This window comes from Chiloscyllium plagiosum, chromosome 23 (assembly GCF_004010195.1).
Source record: "Chiloscyllium plagiosum isolate BGI_BamShark_2017 chromosome 23, ASM401019v2, whole genome shotgun sequence".
Lineage (NCBI taxonomy): Eukaryota > Metazoa > Chordata > Chondrichthyes > Orectolobiformes > Hemiscylliidae > Chiloscyllium > Chiloscyllium plagiosum.
Genome location: NC_057732.1, coordinates 18,886,394 through 18,911,166, shown reverse-complemented (window position 1 = coordinate 18,911,166; position 24,773 = coordinate 18,886,394). Strand labels below are relative to the sequence as shown.

Genomic DNA, 24,773 nt, shown 5'->3' with positions numbered 1-24,773 from the left:
TCACTACCTGGCTTGTCATTTATTTTGATGTCATGCACAAATTTGACAATAGTACATTCATTTCTGCTAGCCAAGTTATTTATATGTATTGTAAATTCTTGTGTCTCTAGCACTGATCCCTGTGTCAGTCCACTAGTTACAGATTGCTATCCTGAAAATGATACCCTTATCCCAAAACTCTCTTCTATTAGTTAGCCAATCCTCTGTCCATGCTCATCTATTATCCCCTGCAGCAAGGGCTGTTTGCTTACTCAGTAGCATTATGTCTGCTACGTTAATGAAAGCCATTTTGAAATCCAAATATGTAAAATCTATTTAGCTCCCCTTTATCCTGTTTTTTTACCTCCTCAAAGAACTCTGACAAGTTTGTCAGGCATGATTTCACCTTCATGAAGCCTCTGCTTGATTACACTGCCTTATTGGATTATTGGAAGATAACAACCAGTGCATCCATTATTTCTATAGTTACATGCTTTAAAATCCACAGTTACAATGTATCCAAGTCTATGGGATTTACCAGCCTTTAGCCCCAGTAGATTTCCCAGCATTCTTTCTTTCTTTAGTAATAGTCACTGTGTTTATTTGCCTCCCTTCCTTTAACCCTTTGATGGTTAAGTATTTTTGAACATCTGTTAGTGCCTTCTGCTGTGAAGTCTGATGCAAAGTAGTTCTTCAACTCCTCAGCCCTTTCCTGATTCCCTGTTGTTACCTTCCAGGTCTCTCGTTCTGTAAGGGGCCTATGTTAACTTTGGCACCTCGATCCCTTTTTATATTTTTAAAAAGCTCTTACTGTCACTTTTTATATTACTTGCTGCTTTGCCCTGAAGACTAGTACTCTATGTAGAATCTATAACATTCTGAAAAATCTTGTTTTAAGAATACAAAGACTTAACATTCTCCTCTTTAATTATTGTGTCATGTCATACAGTTGCAGAATTATTTGATGTTTGTCAAATTCTATTGAACTCCTCACTCATAAAGACCCAAGCCCATCTCGTGGTTGTGATGTAGGAGCTGGAATGTTGAGATTTTCTATCACCCCTGTGATTGCTGTTTTGGAGTATTCACAGAACATCCTATAAGATCAGGTGATAAAGAAGCAGAATTAGGCCATTTGGGTCATAAAGGCCACTCTGTCATTCAATCATGATTTGCTTCTTAAACCTGTACTCCTATCTTCTTCCCTTGATCCCCTTATTAATTAAGAGCACTTAATGACCTGACCTCCACAGCCTTCTATGGCAATGAGTTTCACAGATTTACCACCTTCTGGCTAAAGACACTCCTTTGTGTCTCAGTTCTAAAAGGTCGTTCCTTCACTCCGAGGCTGTGCCCTTGGGTCCTGGTTTCTCCTACTAGTGGAAACATCTTCTCTATATCCACTCTATTCCTCAGTGTTCTGTAAGTTTTATTCAGATCCCCTCCCATCCTACGAAACTCCATCGAGTACAGACCCAGAGTCCATAACCACTCTTCATATGATAAGCGCTTCATCTCCAGGATTCTCCTTGTAAAACAAGGCCAGTCTATCTTCCTTCAATATGAGGTCTAAAACTGCTCTCAATATTCTAAATACATTCTTATACAGCGTCAGCCGTAAATCCCTGCTCTTGTATTCTAGCGCTCTTGAAATGAATGCTAACCTTTTCCATCCAAACTGTTAACTGAACCTTAAGCGAATCCTGAACTAGGACTGCCAAGTACTTTGTGCTTCAAATTTCTGAATCCTTTCCTGTTTAGAAAATAGTGCACACCTATATTCTTCCTATCAAAACGCATAACCTCAGAGTTTTCCATTGTATTCCATCTGCCACTTCTTTGCCTACTTTCCTAGCCTGTACAAATCATTCTGCAGCCTCTCTGCTTCCTCAATACTACCTGTCCCCCTAGTGATCTCTGTGTAGGCTGAAAATCTAGCAACCAGATTTTGTCCAGATTTCCTTTGTCCAGATTGTTAACATATTATGTCAATGATTGTGTTCCCAACATGGACCTCTGCGGAACTCCACTAGTCATCAGCAGCCATGCTGAAAAAGACCCTTTATCCCCACTCTCTGCCTTCTGCCCATCAGCCTTGCCACTAACACCATGGGTTCTTATCTTATTTAGCAGCCTCCTGTATGGCACCTTGTCAAAGGCCTTCGGGAAATCCAAACAGATAATGACCACTGGTTCTCCTTTGTCTAACTTGCTCATTACTTCTTCAAAGAATTCAAACACGTTTGTCAGACATGGCCTCCCCTTGAAGCTATGCTGACTCAGGCCTATTTTACCGTGCACTTCCAAGTATGACACAATCACGCCCTTAATAATGGACCCTTAAAAATCTTATCAACAACCAAATAACCAGACTATAGTTTCCTGTCTCCTTCCTCCCTCCTTTCTTAAACAGGGTGTTACATTAGCCATTGTCAGGTCCTCTGAAAGATTGAGACCAAAGTTTCTATAATCTCCTCAGCTATCATTTTCAGAATTCTGGGGTGTAGTCCATTTGGATAGGGTGATTTATGCACTTTCAAACCTTTTTAGCTTCGTCATCACCTTCTCCTTAGTGTTTGCCACTACACTCACCTCTGCCTCCTGATGATCTTGAAGTTCTGATATTCTGTTGGTGCCTTCCACTGCGAAAACTGATGCAAAGTACCAATTCAACTCCTCCTTCATTTCTTTCTTTCCCATTAATACATCTATAGCCTCATTTTCCGGCAGTCCAGTGTCTACTCTTGCTGATCTCTTAGTTTTTAGATATCTAAAAAGATCTCTTCTAATCTTATTTTATATTACTTGCTAGCTTATCTTCATAGGTGTTTGTTTCCCCCTTTATTGCTTTTTTCAGTTGTCCTCTGATGGTTTTTAAATCCCAATTCTTTGGCTTCAAATTTATCTTCAACATATTGTATGCTTTTTTTTTGCTTTTCTGCTGTTTCTGACTTCCTTTGTCAGCCATAATTGCCTCATCCTCCCTTTGGGATGTTTCTTCTTCCTTACGGTGGATTTTTGCTGATTCTCCTTGAATTATCCCAGAAACTCCTGCCATTGCTGCTCCACCATTCTCCCAACTAAACTTTCCTTCCAGTCAACTCTGGCTAGCTCCTCCCTCATGCCTTTGTAGATCGTTTTGCTCAATTGTGATGCCATTACATCAGATTCAAACCTCTCCCTCTCAAACTGCAAGATGAATTAAGGGTTCCTTCACCTTAAGCTCCACAATCAAGTCTGTTCCATTACACGTCGCCAGATCTAAAATTGCCTATTCCCTAGTGGCCTCTACCACAAACTGCTTAAAAAACTACCTTGTCGACATTCCATCAATTTCTTTGCTTGGGATTTGCGACCAATCTGATTTTCCCAGTCCACCTGTATTTTGACGTCCCCCATGATTATTGTAATAATGCCTTTCTTACATGCCTTTTCTATCTCATGATTTATTTGCTGCCTCACATCCTGACAATTGCTCAGGAATCTGCACGCAATTCCCATCAGCATTGTTTTTCACTTGTGGTTGTTCCACTCTACCCTTTCAAACTCTACACCTTCTGACTCTATAGCATTTCTTGCTATCGATTTCATTTCATTTTTTGCTAACGAGGCAACTACACCATTACTGTTCATCTTCTTGTACTTTGGATAGGACACATATCCTTGGATATTTAGTTCCTAGCCTTGAACCCCTTGTAGCCACGTCTCTGATACCCACAATATTGTACCCAGCAACTTCAATCTGCACTACGAGCTCATTTACATTGTTTTGTGTACTGTGTCCATTGAAGACACCCTCAATCCTGCCCCCTTTTTCATTGTTGTCCCTTTATCTGCTGTGCCTAAAGTTAGATTCCTGACCATTTACATACTCTCTGCCCTATTACTTGTTCTGGAAGCTTTCGTAACCTTGCTGAGCCCTACCTCCCTTTAACTATGTCATAAGCTTGAGTCACAGACTGCAACAGCAGGATCCCGGGCTAACCTAGACTTGCCTGACGTTCTGAAGTTACAGCTAGATACACAAGAGCAATGACAGTGATGCTGACAGTTTCTCTTCTTCCCACTATCAGTCCCCATCTTTCACAAAATCCTTTAAGTCCTCAGAGAATTTTGCATGTGACTCATGTACCAATAAAGGAAATGGACATATGTACAAATAACATTGATTTTAAACAGAAAATGACATCCACTATGGAGGGACAGAAACTGAGATTCTTGTTTGAAGCTTATGAAGCCTGAGGAAGGCTCAAGGGAGTGAGCTGAGAATTCTTGGAATAGTTTGTACTCTAAAAAAAATGAAGTGGAAAGCCAGTATATAAACATATCATAAAATGAGTCCATAGTAAATTTTAAAAGCTGGAATTCTGTTGCTGACAACACTTTGTCAGGAAAGGAATGCAGTTTGCTGTTCAGGGATGTTTGACTTAGCAGTTCCTCATAACTTAAGCCATAGCTAATGTCAGTTTGAGTTATGGTATAGGTCACAATAGCATTCTAAAGTTAATATCATCCTCAGAAAATCTATTAACCAGTTTATAATAAAGTGTTGCATGTCAGAAAGCACTCAAACAAAATGCTGTATAATACTGGTTGATGGTTGCTAGTAGTTTATGGTTCTTGGATAAAGAAGTAAGATAAAGTTGATGATAAATCATTTCAATTTAGCTCATTACTTTATACCATAATTATCTTCTAGAGGTATGTCAAAATTTATCATAGTGGATATGAGGAAATTAATAATATTACTTCAATAATTTCCTCCTCACAGGGCAATGTTACAGTTGTAGCCCATGAAACTGAAAAATTGAATAAGCAAAACATCTATTTTCAAGCCATAATGTAACACCTTAAAATATATTCACCATTTAGGTCTTGGAAACAAAGTGTAGAGTTTTATGTTTAGTTTTGCAGTCATGGAAACAGAAACACTTGGAGCAACAATGGGCCATTTGGCCCCTTAAGCCTGCTCTGCTATTGGATTATACAATGGCTGGTCTGATTGTGGCCCTAATTCCACTTTCCATTCATCCCTCACCAACCCCTGGCTCCTTCATTGCATGAAAACTTACTCAACGCAGCATTAAATATATACAGTTGGCCAGCCTTCCTGCTTCAGGCAGAAAAGAAAAACTTCGTTTCATCTCCAACTTACATAGGAGATTCCTAATTTGTAAACCAAGTCCCTCCGTTGTAAGCTGCTCCAGAAAGGGAAACATTTCTTCAATATTGTCTTCACTGGTGTCATTGTGTTTTCCACCCAAACTGGCTTGAGATGGTGGTGCTAAACCCCTTGTTGAACTGCTACAGTTCATCAGCTGGGAGCACGGCCACAATGCTGTTTAGAAGCCTGTTCCAGGGTTGCAAGCTCATGACAGTGAAAGAACAGGATTATAGAGGAGAGGTTACAGGTGGTGATCTGCATCTGATGTTTTGCCCTTCTTGCTGGTGGTTCTGAGTTTGGAAGGCACTTTCCAAGTAACCATGGTGAGCTTCCCCAGTATGATTTGTATATTTGCATTGTGCGTTGGTGGATGGGTGCTGATCAAGTAGGCCTGGATAGAGTCAAGCTTCTTGAATGTTGTTGGAGCTGCACCCACCCATGTAAATGGAAAGCATTCCATCACATTCCTGACTCTACGTTCGTGGCAAATCTTTGGGGAGTTGGAAGATCATGTCACATGTTAGTATTTCACCTCTAAAACCTGGGGTTAATCAAGGTTAAAATTACATGTAAAGCTTTTCTTCCCTCTTCTATATTTAAAGATTGAAATGAACCTGAGTGGGCTGTAACTAGTTGAGTAACTTCTCGTTCTTTCTTAGCAAAACTGTAACTGTAGACTTCAAAAATGGCACCTGAGTAGATTTATGGGATTTTTCTTAAAGCAAGACACAGCACATTTTGCAGAGGCATTAGTCACATATTTACTCTTTTACTAGCACAAGAAAGACCCAGCCAAGGCCAGTTTTGGGGACTGCTACCTTGCACTGCAAGAACATCTGAAAGAAATCTGATATGATTTTGTGTCAAGCCATTTTTCCGGTTTTAGGTTTGATTACACAGAGGAGACATGGGGCCGCTTGCATGGAAATCATATACTGCCTTGAGAAGATCAGGAGGCAAACCTACTTTTGTCTTACGTTCCAGGCAAGACGGCTTCCCCACCCCCACCCCCACCTTCAGTGTTCCCAAGGGCCGGCGCTGGCTTGTGATCAAGGTGTCTTACATTCTGTTACCACACAGAACCGAGCCATGTGTTGTTGCTGGCAAGACATGTTACCTGTCGATGATCTTTACAAAATGGGTGAACTTCATGTGGAGGCGCAGCGATTACTAGAAATTGGGGCAGCATATAATAATGCACTCAGGAGCCAATTCAGGCTAACTCCAGACCTACTGGTTGCGGGCTAGCTTATTTTTATTTAAGGCTGTAAATGAGAAAGGGAATTTCCTCATTCAATGTTCTTGGGCAAAATTTGTTTTCGAGTGAGGTTGATAAACTAAGTACAATTTATTTTCATAAATTGAACAATTATCCTCTCAGGATTGTCTCCTATTTTTCAATTAAGAATGTAAATTAATCAGGAGGTTTCTAAGAATGCTCGCTGATTAAATGAGAAAGCATTGCTGCAAGCTTAAAAAAAATCAATAACACTTGGGAAACAATAATGCACTGGAGAGAACCAAGATCTTTGCAACGGTAGAAATAATAACTTCTCAGAAGACAATCTGTCATACAATCTGCTATCATCGACCATAAGATCAGAATGTGATCTCTTAGGTAAGTCTTCAAAATAATTGTAATACTGTTGCATTTATTCTTGCTATAAACAATTGACCAAGATTAGGTGTGTGGACTCTGTTGTGTAGTTTGATAAGGTGTGAGTGAGGTTTGAAGATTGGTCTCTGACACCAAAGGGCTGATTCTGTGATGTGCTGGAAATAGAACTTTGCAAAATTCTTATTGTGATATGCTCATAAGATTTTTAAGTATAATCAGTGGCAATTTGGCTTTATGAATATGTATGCCATTTATTTCACAAGGATTCAGTTCTCTCAATGGCTGAATGCATACATAGTGCATACTTCAGCAACAAACATCAGGAGCACAATGGGTTCAACTATTGGGCTATTAAACTAGCCATGATTGAGTCAATAGGAAGTTGAACATAGACCAAGTTTCCCATTCCTGATGGCTCTGTGACATTGTCTTGTCATGTTGCAAACACCAGAATTTTTTCAGACAAAACAGTTGTCAGGTATTATTCAGCTGAAAACTCAACAGCTACCTCGTGAATGAGTGCTTAGAATTGTAGGCCACAGAATACAGAATGAGAAAACCCCTCTTTGTGCAACTCTCATTACTCTGCACCTCTGCCTTATCCTGGTAATGTTCTTCCATCTTTTTTTCTTAAAAGCACTGAGTCCTTAGACAAGTAAAATTCCACAGCCCCTCATTCCTTCTCAGTCATTCTCCAAATGCTTGCATTTCATGAATGAGCTCACACTGTCATTGGCAATAGTCCATCTTCTAAGTAATTTTGTGTTAATAAAATGCTAATAAAATTATTTTTATAGTCAAGTTTTTTTACCTGATATAATTGTCAGAGTTAATTTGAGCAGAATGTAACATCTATGTACTGTATAGGATACAAAGCTTGGGTTTTATTTAATGTTGCCATTACTTAATTTAATTCCACTAAATTATTGATGTTGAATATGCAGCGAGAAATTTATTGTCCCAGATTTTAAAATTGTAATGATAGCAAAACTGTCAGTGTTCATTGTCATTAATCTGCGAGACTGACATAAAGCACTGGCAGATTCCAGAATTTGCTCTCAGCAGTCCCTATTCTTTAACTGAATGTGTTGTTTAAAGCCCTATAAATTGAGATTATCTTGAGTGTTTAACTGCTGAATAAGTAATAATTGCTGGTGAAACACCTCCTTGGCCTTGGAATTGTTTTATTGGTGAAATGTCCTTTTTTTCACTCCATGACGAAAATCCCACATTTCAAATAATAAAAAATATTTTTATGTTTGTATGCTTTATTTCAATTCCTACCTTAATCCCATTTTTATGTTCCACTTTTTTTTTTGCTTTCTATAAAATTATAAATAACATAGGACAAAAAGTTCTTTGTTATTACCTGGCTTGCTGTCTGTAAGCATTCTTCAGGATAATAGATTGTTTAGTTTGTCTGTTAAAATGGCTGTTGTTTTATTCCAGAGATGCCCTGTATCAACAGTTTTAAAATCCATACCACCAAAGCCTACTAGATCTCTGTGAGCAGTGTCTTTAAGGTCAATGGCTCACATGGTCACTTCAATGTTGCCTTCAAATTTGGGCCATTCTCTTCTTGCATTGCCTAAATAAAATTGTTTTCAATAATTTGTTCAAAGACTTGTACTGCTGTGAAGTTACTAACTGCATTATGTGTAACAATGAAGATTAGCAGTACACAGCAGCAGACTTAAGAAACCTCATAGATAACAAAGACATCTGACCCATTAAAATTATTTGCGCGTACCTTAACTCAGCCATGTTAACATGCAACTGTTTGTAAATGTATTTATCTCTAAATGTATTTTTTGATTCTGATCCTTGTATTTCTGTATAATTCTAACTGTGTAATGTTTATTCCAGGAATTGATGCAAGTATTAAGGACACCCAGGAATGGACTGCGTTAGACATTCTGAAAGATCACCCATCCCAGAAATCACAGCAAATCACTGCTCTCATACAAGGTAACATGATCTTGTACCATAAAGGAAATTATATCACGATGAGATCATGGCATCACACTCCTACAGTAAAAAGAACGTTGTCACCTTTAAATATTGGTTTGAGAATTCAACCCTGCATTCAATATCATAAAATATAGTCACATATAACTAAAACAAATTTAATTTCACTAGAAACTAGTCAACCATCTATTTTAAGTGTAAGAATGAGATATTCTCCTCTTAAAATGCAATTGCCAACAGCCCCACTGTACGTTTAATGTGATGGATAATGTGGTACTGAAAAACTAACTTCAATAGGGAATGGCACATCGCTGTTCTCATCCTCCATTTTTGCAAACAGTGCACGAATGATAATGAGCTAAGAATTGTTTTAGAACATCACAGCATTCCAGTTCAATCCAGGGCTGATATCATAAATATATATTTCAAGATGAGGTAATTGGACAACTTGGCCAGTCTTGCCCCTTTAAACATCTGAGAACAATATGGTAAAGAACAGTTAGAACACTATCATGATATTAGAATTGACTCAACTTGGAATATAACTTTGAAATGGCACCTTTGGATGCTTGCACAATCCCCATCGTTTATACTGAGAGCATTTGTCATATTGCCAAACTCTTTGACCCAACAGAGTGTGCCATGACATGTATATACAATTTTGCCTTGAAAGTCACCTGTCACTTTCTGTGTAATTTAGTGACCGCCACTGTGTTTATGAATGCCTTTAAGAACAGCATTTAACAGAGAAATTATTCACAGAAGGAGAATTGTTTGTTGAGCCTAGTTCGTCTGTGACTTTCAAGTTTGCAAAAGAATGGACAAATACACTTTCCTTTGGCAATAGTCATCAAAACAAGTACTGCAGGACAAATGGCATTGGAGGGGCATGGGTGGAAAGTGACCCCAAACAGCTGTTTGAGCTGTCTGAGGAATCCAACTCACTTAATACAGTTTAGTTAGTGCCTTTCTAATAGACATGTTTGGTATTGTCAAATACTTAGCCATATTTGCTGGATTTAGGAGCTATCTGAAATAACTCAACTGGTGTAAGCAGTGGGGATTGTGTACAAACACTGAACCTAGCTGGATGGAATTTCTGTCTTTCTACTTTAACAAAGTGTGACTCTACTTTAAACAGGATAACTCTTCTGTTGAAATAGCATGAAGCAAATGCCAGGTGCATGCAGTAAATGCTCATGTGTTAGTATCTAGGCTGTACATTTTTCCTGCAAACACTCATTTCAAATGCAGCCTGCAACTTGTAGGGACTCCATTCACCCTCCATGCCCCATCCACCTCCACCAAAGTGGAAAGAAAAATAAAATGATAGAGCAGTAAACAAAGAGTTTAAAAGAGAGTGAAGATACAAGTACAAGAAGGGGCAGAGAAAAAAGCACCAACACAGACTACCAAGAAGAGAAAGCACATCTTCTCTGACTAACCATTTACAATATCAAAGGAGATATACACGAATCAAAAACAATTCCCCTTTCATGATTCCTCTTCACGCTGTCCAAGTTCAAGAACATGCTAAAATAATTCTCAGCACAAAATTAAGTGTTAATTAGAACCCAATTTGCAGAAGCTCATCAGGCTAATATGTGAGTACTGCACTGAAGGAACTGTTCTTTCTTGTTATTCAGTCATTCTACTAAGCACAAAAGCACAAAAAATAATGAATTCAACTAAGTAGTAGAAACAATTTGTGATGTTTGACACAGGGTTATTTAATGCATGGGACACCTCACTATAGATCATTAGACTCTGAAACAATAACTGGGGTCACTGAATTTGGCATCTTTTACTGCTGCTGGCAATTAATAGTTTACAAAATAAAAATGTCAACAACAAAATATCGGCACTCAGTGTGAAGGTCAAGCTTAAACCTGCAGCAGCTGCCATTTTCGACATGCCTGTTTGCGGAGCTCGCCATATATCACCAAAGAAATATGATAAGGTTTGACATCTGCCCACCGAATGAGCTTCAATTTTCTAAATTAGTTGTGTGAGCAATACGATGTTGCAGGCTTACGTCTTCCAGGCGATCAAATTAGATGTGCACTGTTGTACAACTTTTTCTTTTAGACAGTATGAAAGAAATGTGAAACAGTAAGATGTAAATTTTAAAAGATATCTAACTTTAGTTAGCAAAATGGTGAAGTATATGCAATATTTCACCTTTAATTTGCCACTGAGGAACAAAATGTAAGATTATATGGTTTGTGACGTTATCACAATATGTTCATATTGGTTATTGCAAAGTACTTTGAATGTAGCTATTATTTTTATAAAATTATTCCACTTTGTTAAAATACAAAGTTCCATTTTGTTCCATTTAAATCTAATTAGGCTATATCATGTTGACAATTTAATATCCCATTCCCAATAAAAGGGGGAAAAATCAAGAAATATATCTCGATAAGATTACTTTCAATAAATATTTTATTACATAAATTTTAATTTATCCAAAATACATATGGCTCCTATTACATACTGAGCATGTGTGTCTCAAATCTGTGACAAGGAAACTGCAGTATTCAAGTCCTTTTTTTTTCAGTTGGCTGGAATAACATTTTCTTATCTAGTGTAATTATCATTGCAATTAATTATTTAATTGCTATTTGACATTATACACTGGTAAGAAGTTGATTTTATTTTGAGTCAGCTTAATTAACTTAAAGTAACCCTACTATTGAAGGATGTTTCTAATGATTGGAGAGTCCAGACCCAGGAGTCACAGTCTTAGGATATAGGCCAGGCCATTTATGATTGATGAGGAGAAATGTCTTCACCCAGAGAGTGGTGAACGTGAAGAATTCTCTGCCACAGAAAGCAGTTGAGGTCAGAACGTTGAATGTTTTTAACGAGGAGTTAGATCACGTTCTTCGGTCTAAAGGGATCAAGTGGTATGGGAAGAATGCGGGAGCAGGGTAATGAGTTAGGTGATCAGCAACAATCACATTGAATGGTGGAGCAGTGTCAAAGGATCAAATGACCTACTCTAGCTCCTGCTCCTCTTTCCTCTGTTTGTATGCAGAGAGGGGATGTCAGTAACAATGCATATTACGGAATACATCAAATAAAATTCCAATGCATGACTTAAGAAAGTTATTGATGGAAGTAATGTTCACAAGAACAATAAAAACAGTCAGAAGTGAATGCAGATATAGCTAATCTGAAGGTAAATACCAAGACCAATTACCTATTAACAGTCTAATAAATTTTGTGCTGTACTTCATCCAGGTTCAGTGTAATGTGGCTAATGTGTGCTGACCAGAATTGTTCTCAGGACGCCAGTGTTCTGAGACTGTGGTGCTGGAATAGGGCTTTTGTATCATTTTGAAACATGACTTAACCATTTAGAGTCATCGAGCTGTGCAGCACGGAAAACAGGACCTTCGATCCAACTTGTCTATGCCGACCAGATATCCTAAATTAATCTCGTCCCTTTTTGTTATATTTCAATTATCTATGCACCTGCCTCCAGGTTTTTGTAGACCTGCACAGTTTACCAATTTTTATCACTTAGAAAGTAGAAAATCTTGTCTATAATAAAAGCTATTTACCACAGATTTGCTAATTCATTAGAATCCGGGAAGGTCTCAGAGGATTGGAAAATGGCTTTTGTAACACTTCTGTTTAAGAAGGAAGGGAGGAAGAAGACAGGAAATTATTGGCCGTTAGCCTGACTTTAGTTGTTGGTAAGATTTTAGACACCATCATTAAGGATAACATTGTGGAGCACTTGGAAGTGAATGGCAAAATAAGACTGAGTCAGCACAGCTTTTGCATGTGCAAAACCAATGTAGTGTACAAAATCCCATGCAAGGACTGCACAAAACACTACATAGGACAAACAGAAAGACAGCTAACGATCCGCATTCATGAACACCAACTAGCCACGAAACGACATGACCAGCTATCCTTAGTAGCCACACACGCAGATGACAAGCAGCATGAATTCGACTGGGACAATAGAGCACCCGAGCTACAAATCTTCTCTCAAACTTTGAACTGAGATAGGTTCTTGATTAGTCAGTGGATCAAGGGCTATGGGGGAGAAGGCAGGAGAATAAGGTTGAGAAACATGTCAGCCATGATCAAATAGTGGAACAGACTCGATGGGCTGAATGGACTAATGCTGCTGCTATGTCTAACGGTCTTACTGGCATGAATTTGTCTGTACATTGAAAATCAAAGCGTTGATCCATGGGCAGAAGTCATTTTGCAAAATGGGTTACGAAGTTTGAGATACCATGGGTGAACCAATACACAGCAAGGGACTTGAAGTTACTTCTCGTGTCAAAATGGTTGTGAGTTAAGTTTTGAAGAAGAAACTGGTTCTGTAAGACATATAGAGCTGAGACTGTGGTGCTGGAAAAACACAGCAGGTCAGGTAGCATCCGAGGAGCAGAAGAATTGATGTTTCGGGCATAAGCCCTTCATCAGGAATCCTGATGCTCGGAAACTTCAATTCTCCTGCTCCTCAGATACTGCCTGACCTGCTGTGTTTTTCCAGCACCACACTCTCGACTCTGATCTCCAGCATCTGCAGTCCTCACTTTCTCCCTCTGTAAGATGTATACTCAGGTTCCATTACAAAGTCATTGACAGATTCCTCTGTTTACAGAAGTGCCTTTATTATAAGGCAGCTATCTCCTTTGGAGTGATTTTTTTGGCTGGTGCATTAGAAATGTTCATCCTTAAGGTTGCATCAGGTTTGTAATATTATGCTATAGTTTGTGCAGTTTTGAAAACGTTCACATCTTCAAATAAATTAGTGCTACTGAAGGAATCAAAGTAATTCTAACTCAGAGGAAAGAGTTCCTCTTTGTCATGATGCAGTGAAGACATCATAAGTACATACCTTAGCAATTAAATAAACTTTAATAAAATGCATCATCTGTGCACTATTTTAACTAACTTATTTATATATGAAAAAAGCTAAAGATGAGCAGTTCGGCTTTTGTCGTGACTAGTTCACACTGTCTCATCATCTGAGTTTCCTTTGTCAAGGAAATTTCCATTGTTCATTGTGAAAAAGTTTGGACTGTATTTGCGAGTTTGTGGTTTTAGGTGATCTAAGTGAAGATAAGTATTCAGTGACTAAGAGACATTGAAGCCGCCCAGAACATGAGATGCATATATTCCTTTCTTCCTCAAAGGGCTTCACAAAGCTGTTATCAGCTCTGCAGTTAAGATATCCAAACCAGCATTTATCAAAAATGCTGTTGCTAACATTGCAATTGCCAATCTGTTTGCATGAACATAGAGTGTGATGGGGAGTAATGTCACTGGGTTAGTATTCTGCAAACCCTAAGCTAATTCTGTGGGAACACAGGATCAAATTCTATCACAGTTGCTGAAGAGCTTGTCTCAGTAATGGTGACTGTAAAGTGTAGTTGATTATCAATTGGTCAACATGTGACTCCAGATGATAATGTGGATGACTTTCTAATGCTCTCTAAAATGTTCTTAGAGACAAAAAGACTGCGGATGCTGCAATCCAAAGTAGACCGGCAGGAGGCTGGAAGAACACAGCAAGCAAAGTGGCATCAGGAAGTGGTGAAGTCGTTTGCTGCGTTCTTCCAGCCTCCTACTTTGGATTGCAGCATCCGCAGTCTTTTTGTCTCTAAGAACATTTTAGAGAGCATTAGAAAGTCATCCACATTATCATCTGGAGTCACATGTTGACCAATTGATAATCAACTACACTTTACAGTCACCATTACTGAGACAAGCTCTTCAGCAACTGTGATAGAATTTGATCCTGAGTTCCCACAGAATTAGCTTAGGGTTTGCAGAATACTAACCCAGTGACATCACACTCTATGTTCATGCAAACAGATTGGCAATTGCAATGTTAGCAACAGCATTTTTGATAAATAATTTGGATGGTTTGGATATCTTAACTGTGGAGCTGATAACAGCTTTGTGAAGCCCTTTGAGGGCTTTAAAATGTTCTAACAAGCCATTCAGTTCTACTAATCTGCTACAAATTCCAAGAGGATTGGAACTCCCTTTCTAAAAACAGCAACTGCAGCGATTCAAGAGGTTTCTCACTACTGCCTTCTCAAGGACATATAGGGATGGGCAATAAATGCTGGGCTTGTGCAGCGACATCAATGTTTACAAAAACTATGAAGAAGCCGAAGGTTGATTCGCACCATCCATGATCCAAAAGATTGATGGAAACAAATCTAAAATTGCATAGAAGCAACCTTTTACGTGTAACCTTATTAAACTAAAATGATGCCCTTGGAAGTATTGGGTGGCATTGTAAAATGTTATTATTTTTGTTTGTGATGATAATTAAACCTGTGGATTAGATAACGGATTTGTAATAGCTCCCAAGTACCCTGCTATTCTCTGCACGCTGTGCCTTTTGTTCAACAATGCCTTCGCTGCGCTGGTGTGCTTGTGTTGCTGTCGAAACATTCTGCACATTGTACACTGTGCCATGTGCCCAAACATTTGTCTGAACAGAGGGTCAACTCCAGGTAGCAGTTTCTAGCAGACTGTCAACTGCTCCAGGCCTGATTCCATAACAGATTAATATGTAGGTCCTGAAAGAATTCTGCATACTGAATCTCACACATTGAAAATCTAAAGGTAGTCACTTTTGAATATGATCTATCAGGAATTAAGTAGGAAGAACATTTTTGCTTGAATTACAGGGATTAATAAGTATAGAGAATTTTATTTTATGTGAAAACATTTTATAATATGGTCCTCGAAACAATTTAACCAACATTTCAAACAGGTCACTTTGAACATTTGGACTATTTTTATACAGGTATATGTGGCAAGCTTTAACTGAATGCTCCCACAATTCACTCCATTCAACGGCAATAAGTGATGAACAGTAGATGCTATTGCAGCCAGTGATGCCTATCCTATGAATGATTAAAAATAAACATAGCAACAGCCACATGCAGCAATTTGATGAATGATCAGTGTGTCCTTTTGATGGGTTGAGAATGATGATAAATCACTGAATGATACATTTATACAACTGTGCAAACTGTTTCCTACGCTTCTTTGTAAGACCATGGAAAAATCATGGGAAGAATCTGATACTTTTTTTGAACTGCAAGGAACTTGGATAGAATTATTGAATGTCATGTAATTGTCTAGCCTTAACATTAACCGATAAGTTTAATTATTTAAAAAATCTAGCAGCTTGATTTCTAGACTATTTAAAAGGAATGTTAATCCTGCAAGACTTAGCATAAAACAGATTTGTGCAGATTACTTTTTTTTTCAAGTATTAAACTGTGATGGTTCCTGTGAAGAGTTCTACTAATTACCTCTTTTTCAGGACATGCTCGTGATTAATTGCACTGTCATGATTTTGTGCATCATTTATTAAGTCAGCATGTGAACTACCTTAACCTGCTCTGCACACCTCCTGGTGGTTGTAAACAGAGTATCAGCAACACAAGGCAGTACTGGACTTGATGAAACAGTTGCAAATAGCAGAGTTTGAAGAAGATGCTAATTTTGCAGAAATTCCATTTCAATCACAGAACTGCTACAGTGCAAAAGGAGGGTATTTGGTTCAATGTATCTGCATCAGCTGTCCAGCAAGTATTGCGACTGTTATTTGCTTGCCTTTTCCCCCATATCTTTGCACATTGTTTTCATTGAGAAAATCATCTAATGCCTGCTTGAATGTCTCAATTGATTGTGTCTCCACCACACTTGCACACAGTGCATTCTAGACCTGAATCATGTGTTGTGTGAGAATTGTTTTCTCTCTCATCACATTTGCTACGTTTGCAAATCACTTTAAACCTGTGGCGTTTCATTCTTGATCCTTTTACAAATGGAAACAGTCGCTCCCTATCCATGCTACCCAGACCTTTCATGGTTTTGAAAACTTTTATCAGATGCTGTCTCAGCCTACTTTTCTCCAGAGACTCCTAACCACACCAATCTATCATAATTGAAGGTTCTTATCCCTGGAACAACTACTGTAAATCTCTTCTGCTGTCTCTCTGATGCATTCACATCCTTACCACAGTGTGGCACCCAGAATTGTACAGAAACCTCCTGCTGATGCCTACTAGGTCTGATGATAGGTGTGTGATTACTATTTATTACATTCTTTCCGCATTTGGACTTTAAACTAGTAGTGTATATATTTTGGTTAATTTTGGAATAGTGTTTAAAGATATCTAAGTTAATCTTTCTGGAAGCGTAGTTTTAAATCAGTGTCAGAGTAAGTGACTGCAATGCCTCCAAGGGTGTAAATGATTTTTTTTAATATTGTGTGGATTTATGACATGGGAGAGGGAATATTAAGCCATTAAATTTAGCAGAATCCAGAATGAACACGTTTTCTTTTCATTGCATTCAAAAAATCTTTGGATTCAGTTCCAAGCAGAACTGACTAAAGTCAAATGCAAATATAATCTCTCGTCGGAAAAGAAATTGTACCAAGCAGGTAAGGGAATAAGTTACCTAGTGTAGGATTTCATTTTGCGGAAATTTCCTGACCAGGAATGCCTCTGTTTAGAGATTTGCGGACTCTTAAAAGACTGAAAAAGCCCAAACTCTCAGTTATTCCATGAAAAAGACTTTACAGATCACAGGGTAGGAACTTTGAAGAAGTAGTTAACTTAAAGATTGAACAGGGGAAAAAAAAAGTTTGTTTGCTTTTGATTAGCTGTTAAATGAGGTTGGAGAATTGAAAGGATTTTATTTTGCTGTGTGTTTTGAAATTTTTCAAACTGTTGTTTCTAGGTTGAATGGTTTTTTTTATTGCTTTTAAGCCATAAACTTCTGTTTTATTGTTAAAACTGGATCTGTGACCTTGTGTGTTTATGTTTCATGTTAAATTTTACAAAAAACGAAACATGACCTATCAAGCCAGATTTAATTCTCAGATCTGACTTGTCCAGTAGTATTACCAACTGGGATTATAATGCAGTGTGTTGTATAAATTTAGCACAATCTCCTTGCTCTTGTATTCTTTATCTCCATTAATAAAACCAAATGCTTTATTAGCTGCTCTTTCTACCTGCCCTGCCAACTTCAGTCATTACACCATATATGCACCAATATCCATCTACCTCTTCTTTGTCCATGTTCTTCTTACTAAAATGCATGACCTCACACTTCTCCACATGAATTTCAACTACACTTATCTAAGCACTTCTCCAACTTGACTATGTTCTTTGGGAGTTCTGCATTGTTGTCACAGTTTACAATTCTTCCAAGTTTTATATTGTCTGCAAACTTTGATATTGTCCCCAAAAACTAAGATTGAGATCATATATGGATATGAGGAATAGCAAGGGTCCAAATACTGATCTTTCTGGATCCCTCTTGCAAACCATCCTCAAACCCCCCCAAAAAACCCATGGATCATGAAGTTGTTTCTTATGGTTGAGACAATTTTATATCCATGTCGCCACTGTGTCTTTTATTCCATGAGGTGCATAGTCTAAAGAAGTGCAGGTTAGGTGAATTGGCCATGCCAAGTTGGCCATAGTGTCCAGAAATGCAGGCTAGGTGGATTAGCCTTAGGAAACACAGGAATACAGGGATAAGGTAGGGTGATTTGTATGGGTGGGATGATCTTTGAAGGGTTGGTGTAGAATTGGGCCATAAGACCATAAGACATAGGAGTGGAAGTAAGGCCATTCGGCCCATCTAGTCCACTCCGCCATTTAATCATGGCTGATGGGCATTTCAACTCCACTTACCCTCATTCTCCCCGTAGCCCTTAATTCCTTGTGACATCAAGAATTTATCAATCTCTGCCTTGAAGACATTTAGCGTCCCGGCCTCCACTGCACTCTGCGGCAATGAATTCCACAGGCCCACCACTCTCTGGCTGTAGAAATGTCTCCGCATTTCTGTTCTGAATTTACCCCCTCTAATTCTAAGGCTGTGTCCACGGGTCCTAGTCTCCTCGTTTAACTGAAACAATTTCCTAGCATCCACCTTTTCCAAGCCATGTATTATTTTGTACGTCTCTATTAAGTCTCCCCTTAATCTTCTAAACTCCAATGAATACAATCCCAGGATCCTCAGCCGTTCTTCATATGTTAGACCTACCATTCCAGGGATCATCCATGTGAATCTCCGCTGGACATGCTCCAGTGCAAGTATGTTCCTCCTGAGGTGTGGGGCCCAAAACTGGACACAGTACTCCAAATGGGGCCCAACTTTATAATGTCTCAGTAGCACAACAGTGCTTTTATATTCCAACCCTGTCGAGATAAATGACAACATTGCATTCACTTTCTTAATCACGGACTCAACCTGCATGTTTACCTTTAGAGAATCCTCGACTAGCACTCCCAGATCCCTTTGTACTTTGGCTTTACGAAAGTAGTCCATGCTTGTATTCTTTTTTTCCAAAGTGCAAGACCTCGCATTTGCTCACATTGAATTCCATCAGCCATTTCCCAGACCACTCTCCCAAACTGTCTAGATCCTTCTGCAGCCTCCCCACTTCCTCAGTACTTCCTGCCTGTCCACCTATTTTCGTATCATCGGCAAACTTCGCTAGAATGCCCCCAGTCCCTTCATCCAGATCATTAATATATAACGTGAACAGCTGCGGCCCCAACACTGAACCCTGCGGGACACCGCTTGTCACCTGCTGCCATTCCGAAAAAGAACCTCTTACCCCAACTGTCTGCCTTCTGTCAGACAGCCAATCCTCAATCCATGCCAGTAGCTCACCTCAAACACCATGGGCCCTCACCTTACTCAGCAGCCTCCCGTGTGGCACCTTATCAAAGGCCTTTTGGAAGTCTAGATAGACTACATCCACTGGGTTTCCCTGGTGTAATCTACTTGTCACCTCTTCAAAGAATTCTAACAGGTTTGTCAGGCACGACCTCCCCTTACTAAATCCATGTTAACTTGTTCTAATCTGACCCTGCTGTTCCAAGAATTTAGAAATCTCATCCTTAATGATGGATTCTAGAATTTTATCAGCAACCGAGGTTAGGCTAATTGGCCTATAATTTTCCATATTTTGTCTTGATCCTTTCTTGAACAATGGGGTTACAATAGCGGTCTTCCAATCATCCGGGACTTTCCCTGACTCCAGTGACTTTTGAAAGATCTCAACCAATGCCTCCGCTATTTCCTCAGCCACCTCCCTCAGAACTCTAGGACGTAGCCCATCGGGGCCAGGAGATTTGTCAATTTTAAGACCTTTTAGCTTTTCTAGCACTATCTCCTTTGTAATGGCAACCATACTCAACTCAGCCCCCTGACTCCCTTTAATTGTTGGGATATTACTCATGTCTTCCACTGTGAAGACTGACGCAAAGTACCTATTAAGTTCTCCAGCTATTTCCTTATCTCCCATCATTAGCCTTCCAGCATCAGTTTGAAATGGCCCAACGTCTACTTTTGCCTGTCGTTTGTTTCTTATGTATTGAAAGAAACTTTTACTATCATCTCTAATATTACTGGCTAGCCTACTTCATATTTGATCCTCTCCTTCCTTATTTCTCTTTGTTCTCCCCTGTTTTTGTAGCCTTCCCAATCTTCTGATTTCCCAGTGCTCTTGGCCACTCTATAGGATCTCTCTTTTTCTTTGATAGATTTCCTGACTTCCTTTGTCAACCATAGCTGTCTAATCCCTCCCCGGATAATCTTTCTTTTCTTGGGGATGAACCTCTGTACTGTGTCCTCAATTATTCCCACAAACTCCTGCCATTTTTGCTCTCCTGTGTTCCCTGCTAGGCTCTGCTTCCAGTTGATTTTCGTCAGTTCCTCTCTCATGCCCTCATAATTTCCTTTATTTAACTGTAACACCATTACATCCAATTTTGCCTTCTCTCTTTCAAAAGACCTGCATCCACACTGTATGATTTTCTCACAGGCCTGTTATATGGTACTGTGTCAAATGTCTTTTGGAAATATGTATACTTCACATCAACAGCATTATCTCATTGATCCTTTCTGTTACCTCTTCAAAAACTCCAGCTAGTTAGGCTTTTCCTAAATAGTGCAGTGTTTTCCATGTGACTGCTGATTCTATCCCAAATAATTCAGAATCTTCCTGGCCACTAAATTTAAATTGACAAATCTGTAATTGCTGGGATTATATTTATAATCTTCTTGAACAAGGATGCAATGTCTGCAATTCTCCAGTTCTGTAGTACCTCAGGTGATTATAACAAAGACTGCAGTATTATGCTCAGTGCACCTGTACTTTATATTTGTTTTCTTGAATATTCTTGGATGTACCAATCCAGTCCCTTGTCAGCTTTATTTATCGCTATCCTATCCAATATTTCCTCCTTATTAATTTTGAAACCTTCTATTGACAGAAATTCCTCCTCGATTCTTGGTAAAGACAATATTTTAAGCATTCGCTTAACACTTTGAGCTATACTCCCTGCTTCCCCTTTTTGGTCTCTACTTGGCTGTTCCTCCTTTTGCTATTCTCTTACTATTGATATGCCTACACAAGACTTTCGGGTTCCCTTCTATGTTGGCCACCAGCTTTTCTTTCCTCTCATAATCCCTGTCCATTTCTCTAATATGCTTTTTCACCTGGCTTCTGAATGTTCTCTATTCCACTTGGTTCTCTATTGTATTTTCTACCTGCCATAGACGCACCTTTTATCATCTTTATTTTCATTTTTATCTCTTTTCTTAATGCAGGGAGTCCTGGGTTTGTTTACCCTCCCCTCTGCCTTTTGAGGGAATGTAACTTGACTATACCTGAACCATCTCCTGTTCAGCAACAGGTTTTCCCATTAACCTTTTGTTCCAGTCATTCTGGCCCATTGAAGTCCATTCTTGCTTCATTGAAGGCAACAATGAGTTCAAGAACATCTCGCCCAGTTAATTGTTCTTCCACTGGTCTGTCTTTGTCCATCTCTAATACCATCCTAAACCTTAGAATACAATTGACATTGTCATAGTCGTCAGGTTTTACAGGATGGAGTGCAACTTTTTGGCTAATATTGCCTATGCTGATCAGGCATCTAGCTACTCTAGTTCCATTTTCCAGTACTTGACCTGTAGCCTTGTATCCTGCGGCATTTCAAGTGTTCAACTAAATACTTAGTAAATGTTGAAATGATCAACAATTAATCTGTTTGTTCCTCCTCATTTCCAAAAATTAGATTCAACAATGCATCCTTTCTAGATAGGCTGGATATATACTACTGTGGGAAACGTGACTAAGCATAATCTAGGACTGTCTCCCCTTTAATGTTATCACTGTCTCCATCTACATCCAGGTACTCAAAGTTCCCAATTGCTACCATTCTGTAATGTTGGCAACTCTGCAATATCCCTTTATATTTGATCATTTATATCCTCCTCAGTATTGGTGGTCCTCACACTACAGCCCACAATGTAATTCCACCCATTTTGCTCTTTAGCTCCTGCAGATTGAGTCTGTTCCTTGAACCTGTGGGATAAACTTTTTCCAGCATTGCAATCTTGTCTTCAATCAATGCTAATACCCATTTTATTTTCTAGTCTTTTCTGATTTTTTTTTTGTACTCAGGAAGAAATGACATCTAAACTTGCCTTTCCATGGATCAGGTTTCTGCTATCGCCATAGCATCATATTTCAATGTGGCAATGGTTAATTGCAGAATCATTTATTTCAACACAAGAGACCTAACAGGGAAGGCAGATGAACTCAGGGCATGGTTAGGAACATGTGACTGGGATATCATAGCAATTACAGAAACGTGGCTCAGGGATGGACAGGACTGGCAGCTTAATGTTCCAAGATACAAATGCTACAGGAAGGACAGAAACGGAGGCTAGAGAGGAGGGAGAGTGGCGTTTTTGATAAGGGATAGCATTACAGCTGTACTGAGGGAGGATATTCCCGGAAATACATCCAGGAGGTTATTTGGGTGGAACTGAGAAATAAGAAAGGGATGATCACCTTATTGGGATTGTATTATAGACTCCCTAATAGTCAGCGGGAAATTGAGAAGCAAACTTGTAAGGAGATCTCAGCTATCTGTAAGAATAATAGGGTAGTTATGGTAGGGGATTTTAACTTTCCAAACATAGACTAGGACTGCCATAGTGTTAGATGGAGAGGAATTTGTTAAGTATGTACTGGAGAAGGTGCAAAACTTGACCGATTGTTGGGAAATAAGGCAGGGCAGGTGACTGAGGTGTCAGTGGGGAAGCACTTTGGGGCCAGCGACCATAATTCTACTAGCTTTAAAATAGTGATGGAAAAGGATAGACCAGATCTAAAAATTGAAGTTCTAAATTGGAGGAAGGCCAATTTTGGCGGTATTAGGCAAGAACTTGCAAAAATTGATTGGGTCCAAAAGTTCACAGATAAAGGCATGGCTGGAAAATGAGAAGCCTTTAAAAATGAGATAATGAGAGTCTAGTGACAGCCGTATATTCCTGTTAGGGTGAAAAACATGGCTGGTAGGTATAGGGAATGCTGGATAACTAAAGAAATTGACGGTTTGGTTAAGAAAAAGAAGGAAGCATATACCAGGTATAGACAGGATAGATTGAGTGAACTTTAAGAGTATAAAGGCTGTAGGAGTATAATTAAGAGAGAAATCAGGAAGACAAAAAGGGGACATGAGATAGCTTTGGCAAATAGAGTTAAGGAGAATCCAATAGGTTTTTACCAATACATTAAGGACAAAAGGGTAACTAGGGAGAGAATAGGGGCCCTCAAAGATCAGCAAGCCGGCCTTTGTGCGGAGCCACAGGAAATGGGACAGATACTAGATGAGTATTTTGCATCAGTATTTACTGTGTAAAAGCACATGGAAGATATAGAATGTAGGGAAATGGATGGCGACATCTTGAAAAATGTCCATGTCCCAGAGGCGGATGAAATGCATAAAGGTGGATAAATCCCCAGGATCTGATCAGTTGTACCCTAGAACTCTGTGGGAAACTAGGGAAGTGATTGTTGGGCCACTTGCTGAAATATTTGTATCATCAATTGTTACAGGTGAGGTGCCAGAAAACTGGGAGTTGGCAAACATGGTGCCACTGTTAAGAAAGGTGGTAAGGACAAACCAGGGAACTGTAGACCAGTGAGCCTGATGTCAGTGGTGCGCAAGCTGTTGGAAGGAATCCTGAGGGACAGGATGTACATGTATTTGGAAAGGCAAGGACTGATTCATGTTAGTCAACATGGCTTTGTGCGTGGGAAATCATGTCTCACAAACTTGATTGTTTTTTGAAGAAGTAACAAAGAGGATTGATGAGGACAGAGCAGTAACTGTGATCTATATGGACTTCAGTAAGGCGTTCGACAAGGTTCCCCATGGGAGACTGATTAGCAAGGTTAGATCTCATGGAATACAGGGAGAACTAGCCATTTGGATACAGAACTGGCTCAAAGGTAGAAGACAGAGGGTGGTGGTAGAAGGTTATTTTTCAGACTGAGGCCTGTGACCAGTGGAGTGCCACAAGGATCGGTGCTAGTTCCACTACCTTTCATCATTTATATAAATGATTTGGATGTGAGCATAAGAGGTATAGTTAGTAAGTTTGCTGATGTCACCAAAATTGGAGGTGTAATGGACAGCGAAGAAGATCACGTTAGGTTACAGCAGGATCTTGATCAGGTGGGCAAATGGACTGAGAAGTGGCAGATGGAGTTTAATTCAGATAAATGCGAGTGCTGCATTTTGGGAAAGCAAATCTTAGCAGGACTTATACACTTAATGGTAAGGTCCGAGGGAGTGTTGCTGAGCAAAGAGACCTTGGAGTGCAGGTTCATAGCTCCTTGAAAGTGGAGTCGTAGGTAGATAGGATAGTGAAGAAGGCGGCATTTGGTATGCTTTCCTTTGGTCAGAGTATTAAGTACAGGAGTTGGGAAGTCATGTTATGGCTGTACAGGACATTGGTTAGGCCACTGTTAGAATATTGTATGCCGTTCTGGTCTCCTTCCTATCGGAAAGATGTTGTGAAACTTGAAAAGGTTCAGAAAAGATTTACAAGGATGTTGCCAGGGTTGGAGGATTTGAGGTATAGGGTGAAGTTGAATAGGCTAGGGCTGTTTTCCCTGGAGCGTCGGACGCTGAGGGGTGACTTTATAGA

The 24,773-nt window shown here is 39.3% G+C and overlaps 1 protein-coding gene across 17 annotated transcripts in view; it reads left to right on the top strand.

The window, feature by feature from the left end:
* Positions 1–24,773, top strand: part of anks1b (ankyrin repeat and sterile alpha motif domain containing 1B) — an 813,858-nt gene that overhangs the window by 382,410 nt on the left and 406,675 nt on the right. For all 17 annotated transcript variants that reach the window (XM_043713629.1, XM_043713643.1, XM_043713627.1 and 14 more), the window contains one exon: positions 8,628–8,729. In XM_043713629.1, the coding sequence (XP_043569564.1) occupies positions 8,628–8,729 (102 nt within the window). The remainder of the gene's footprint in view (positions 1–8,627; positions 8,730–24,773) is intronic.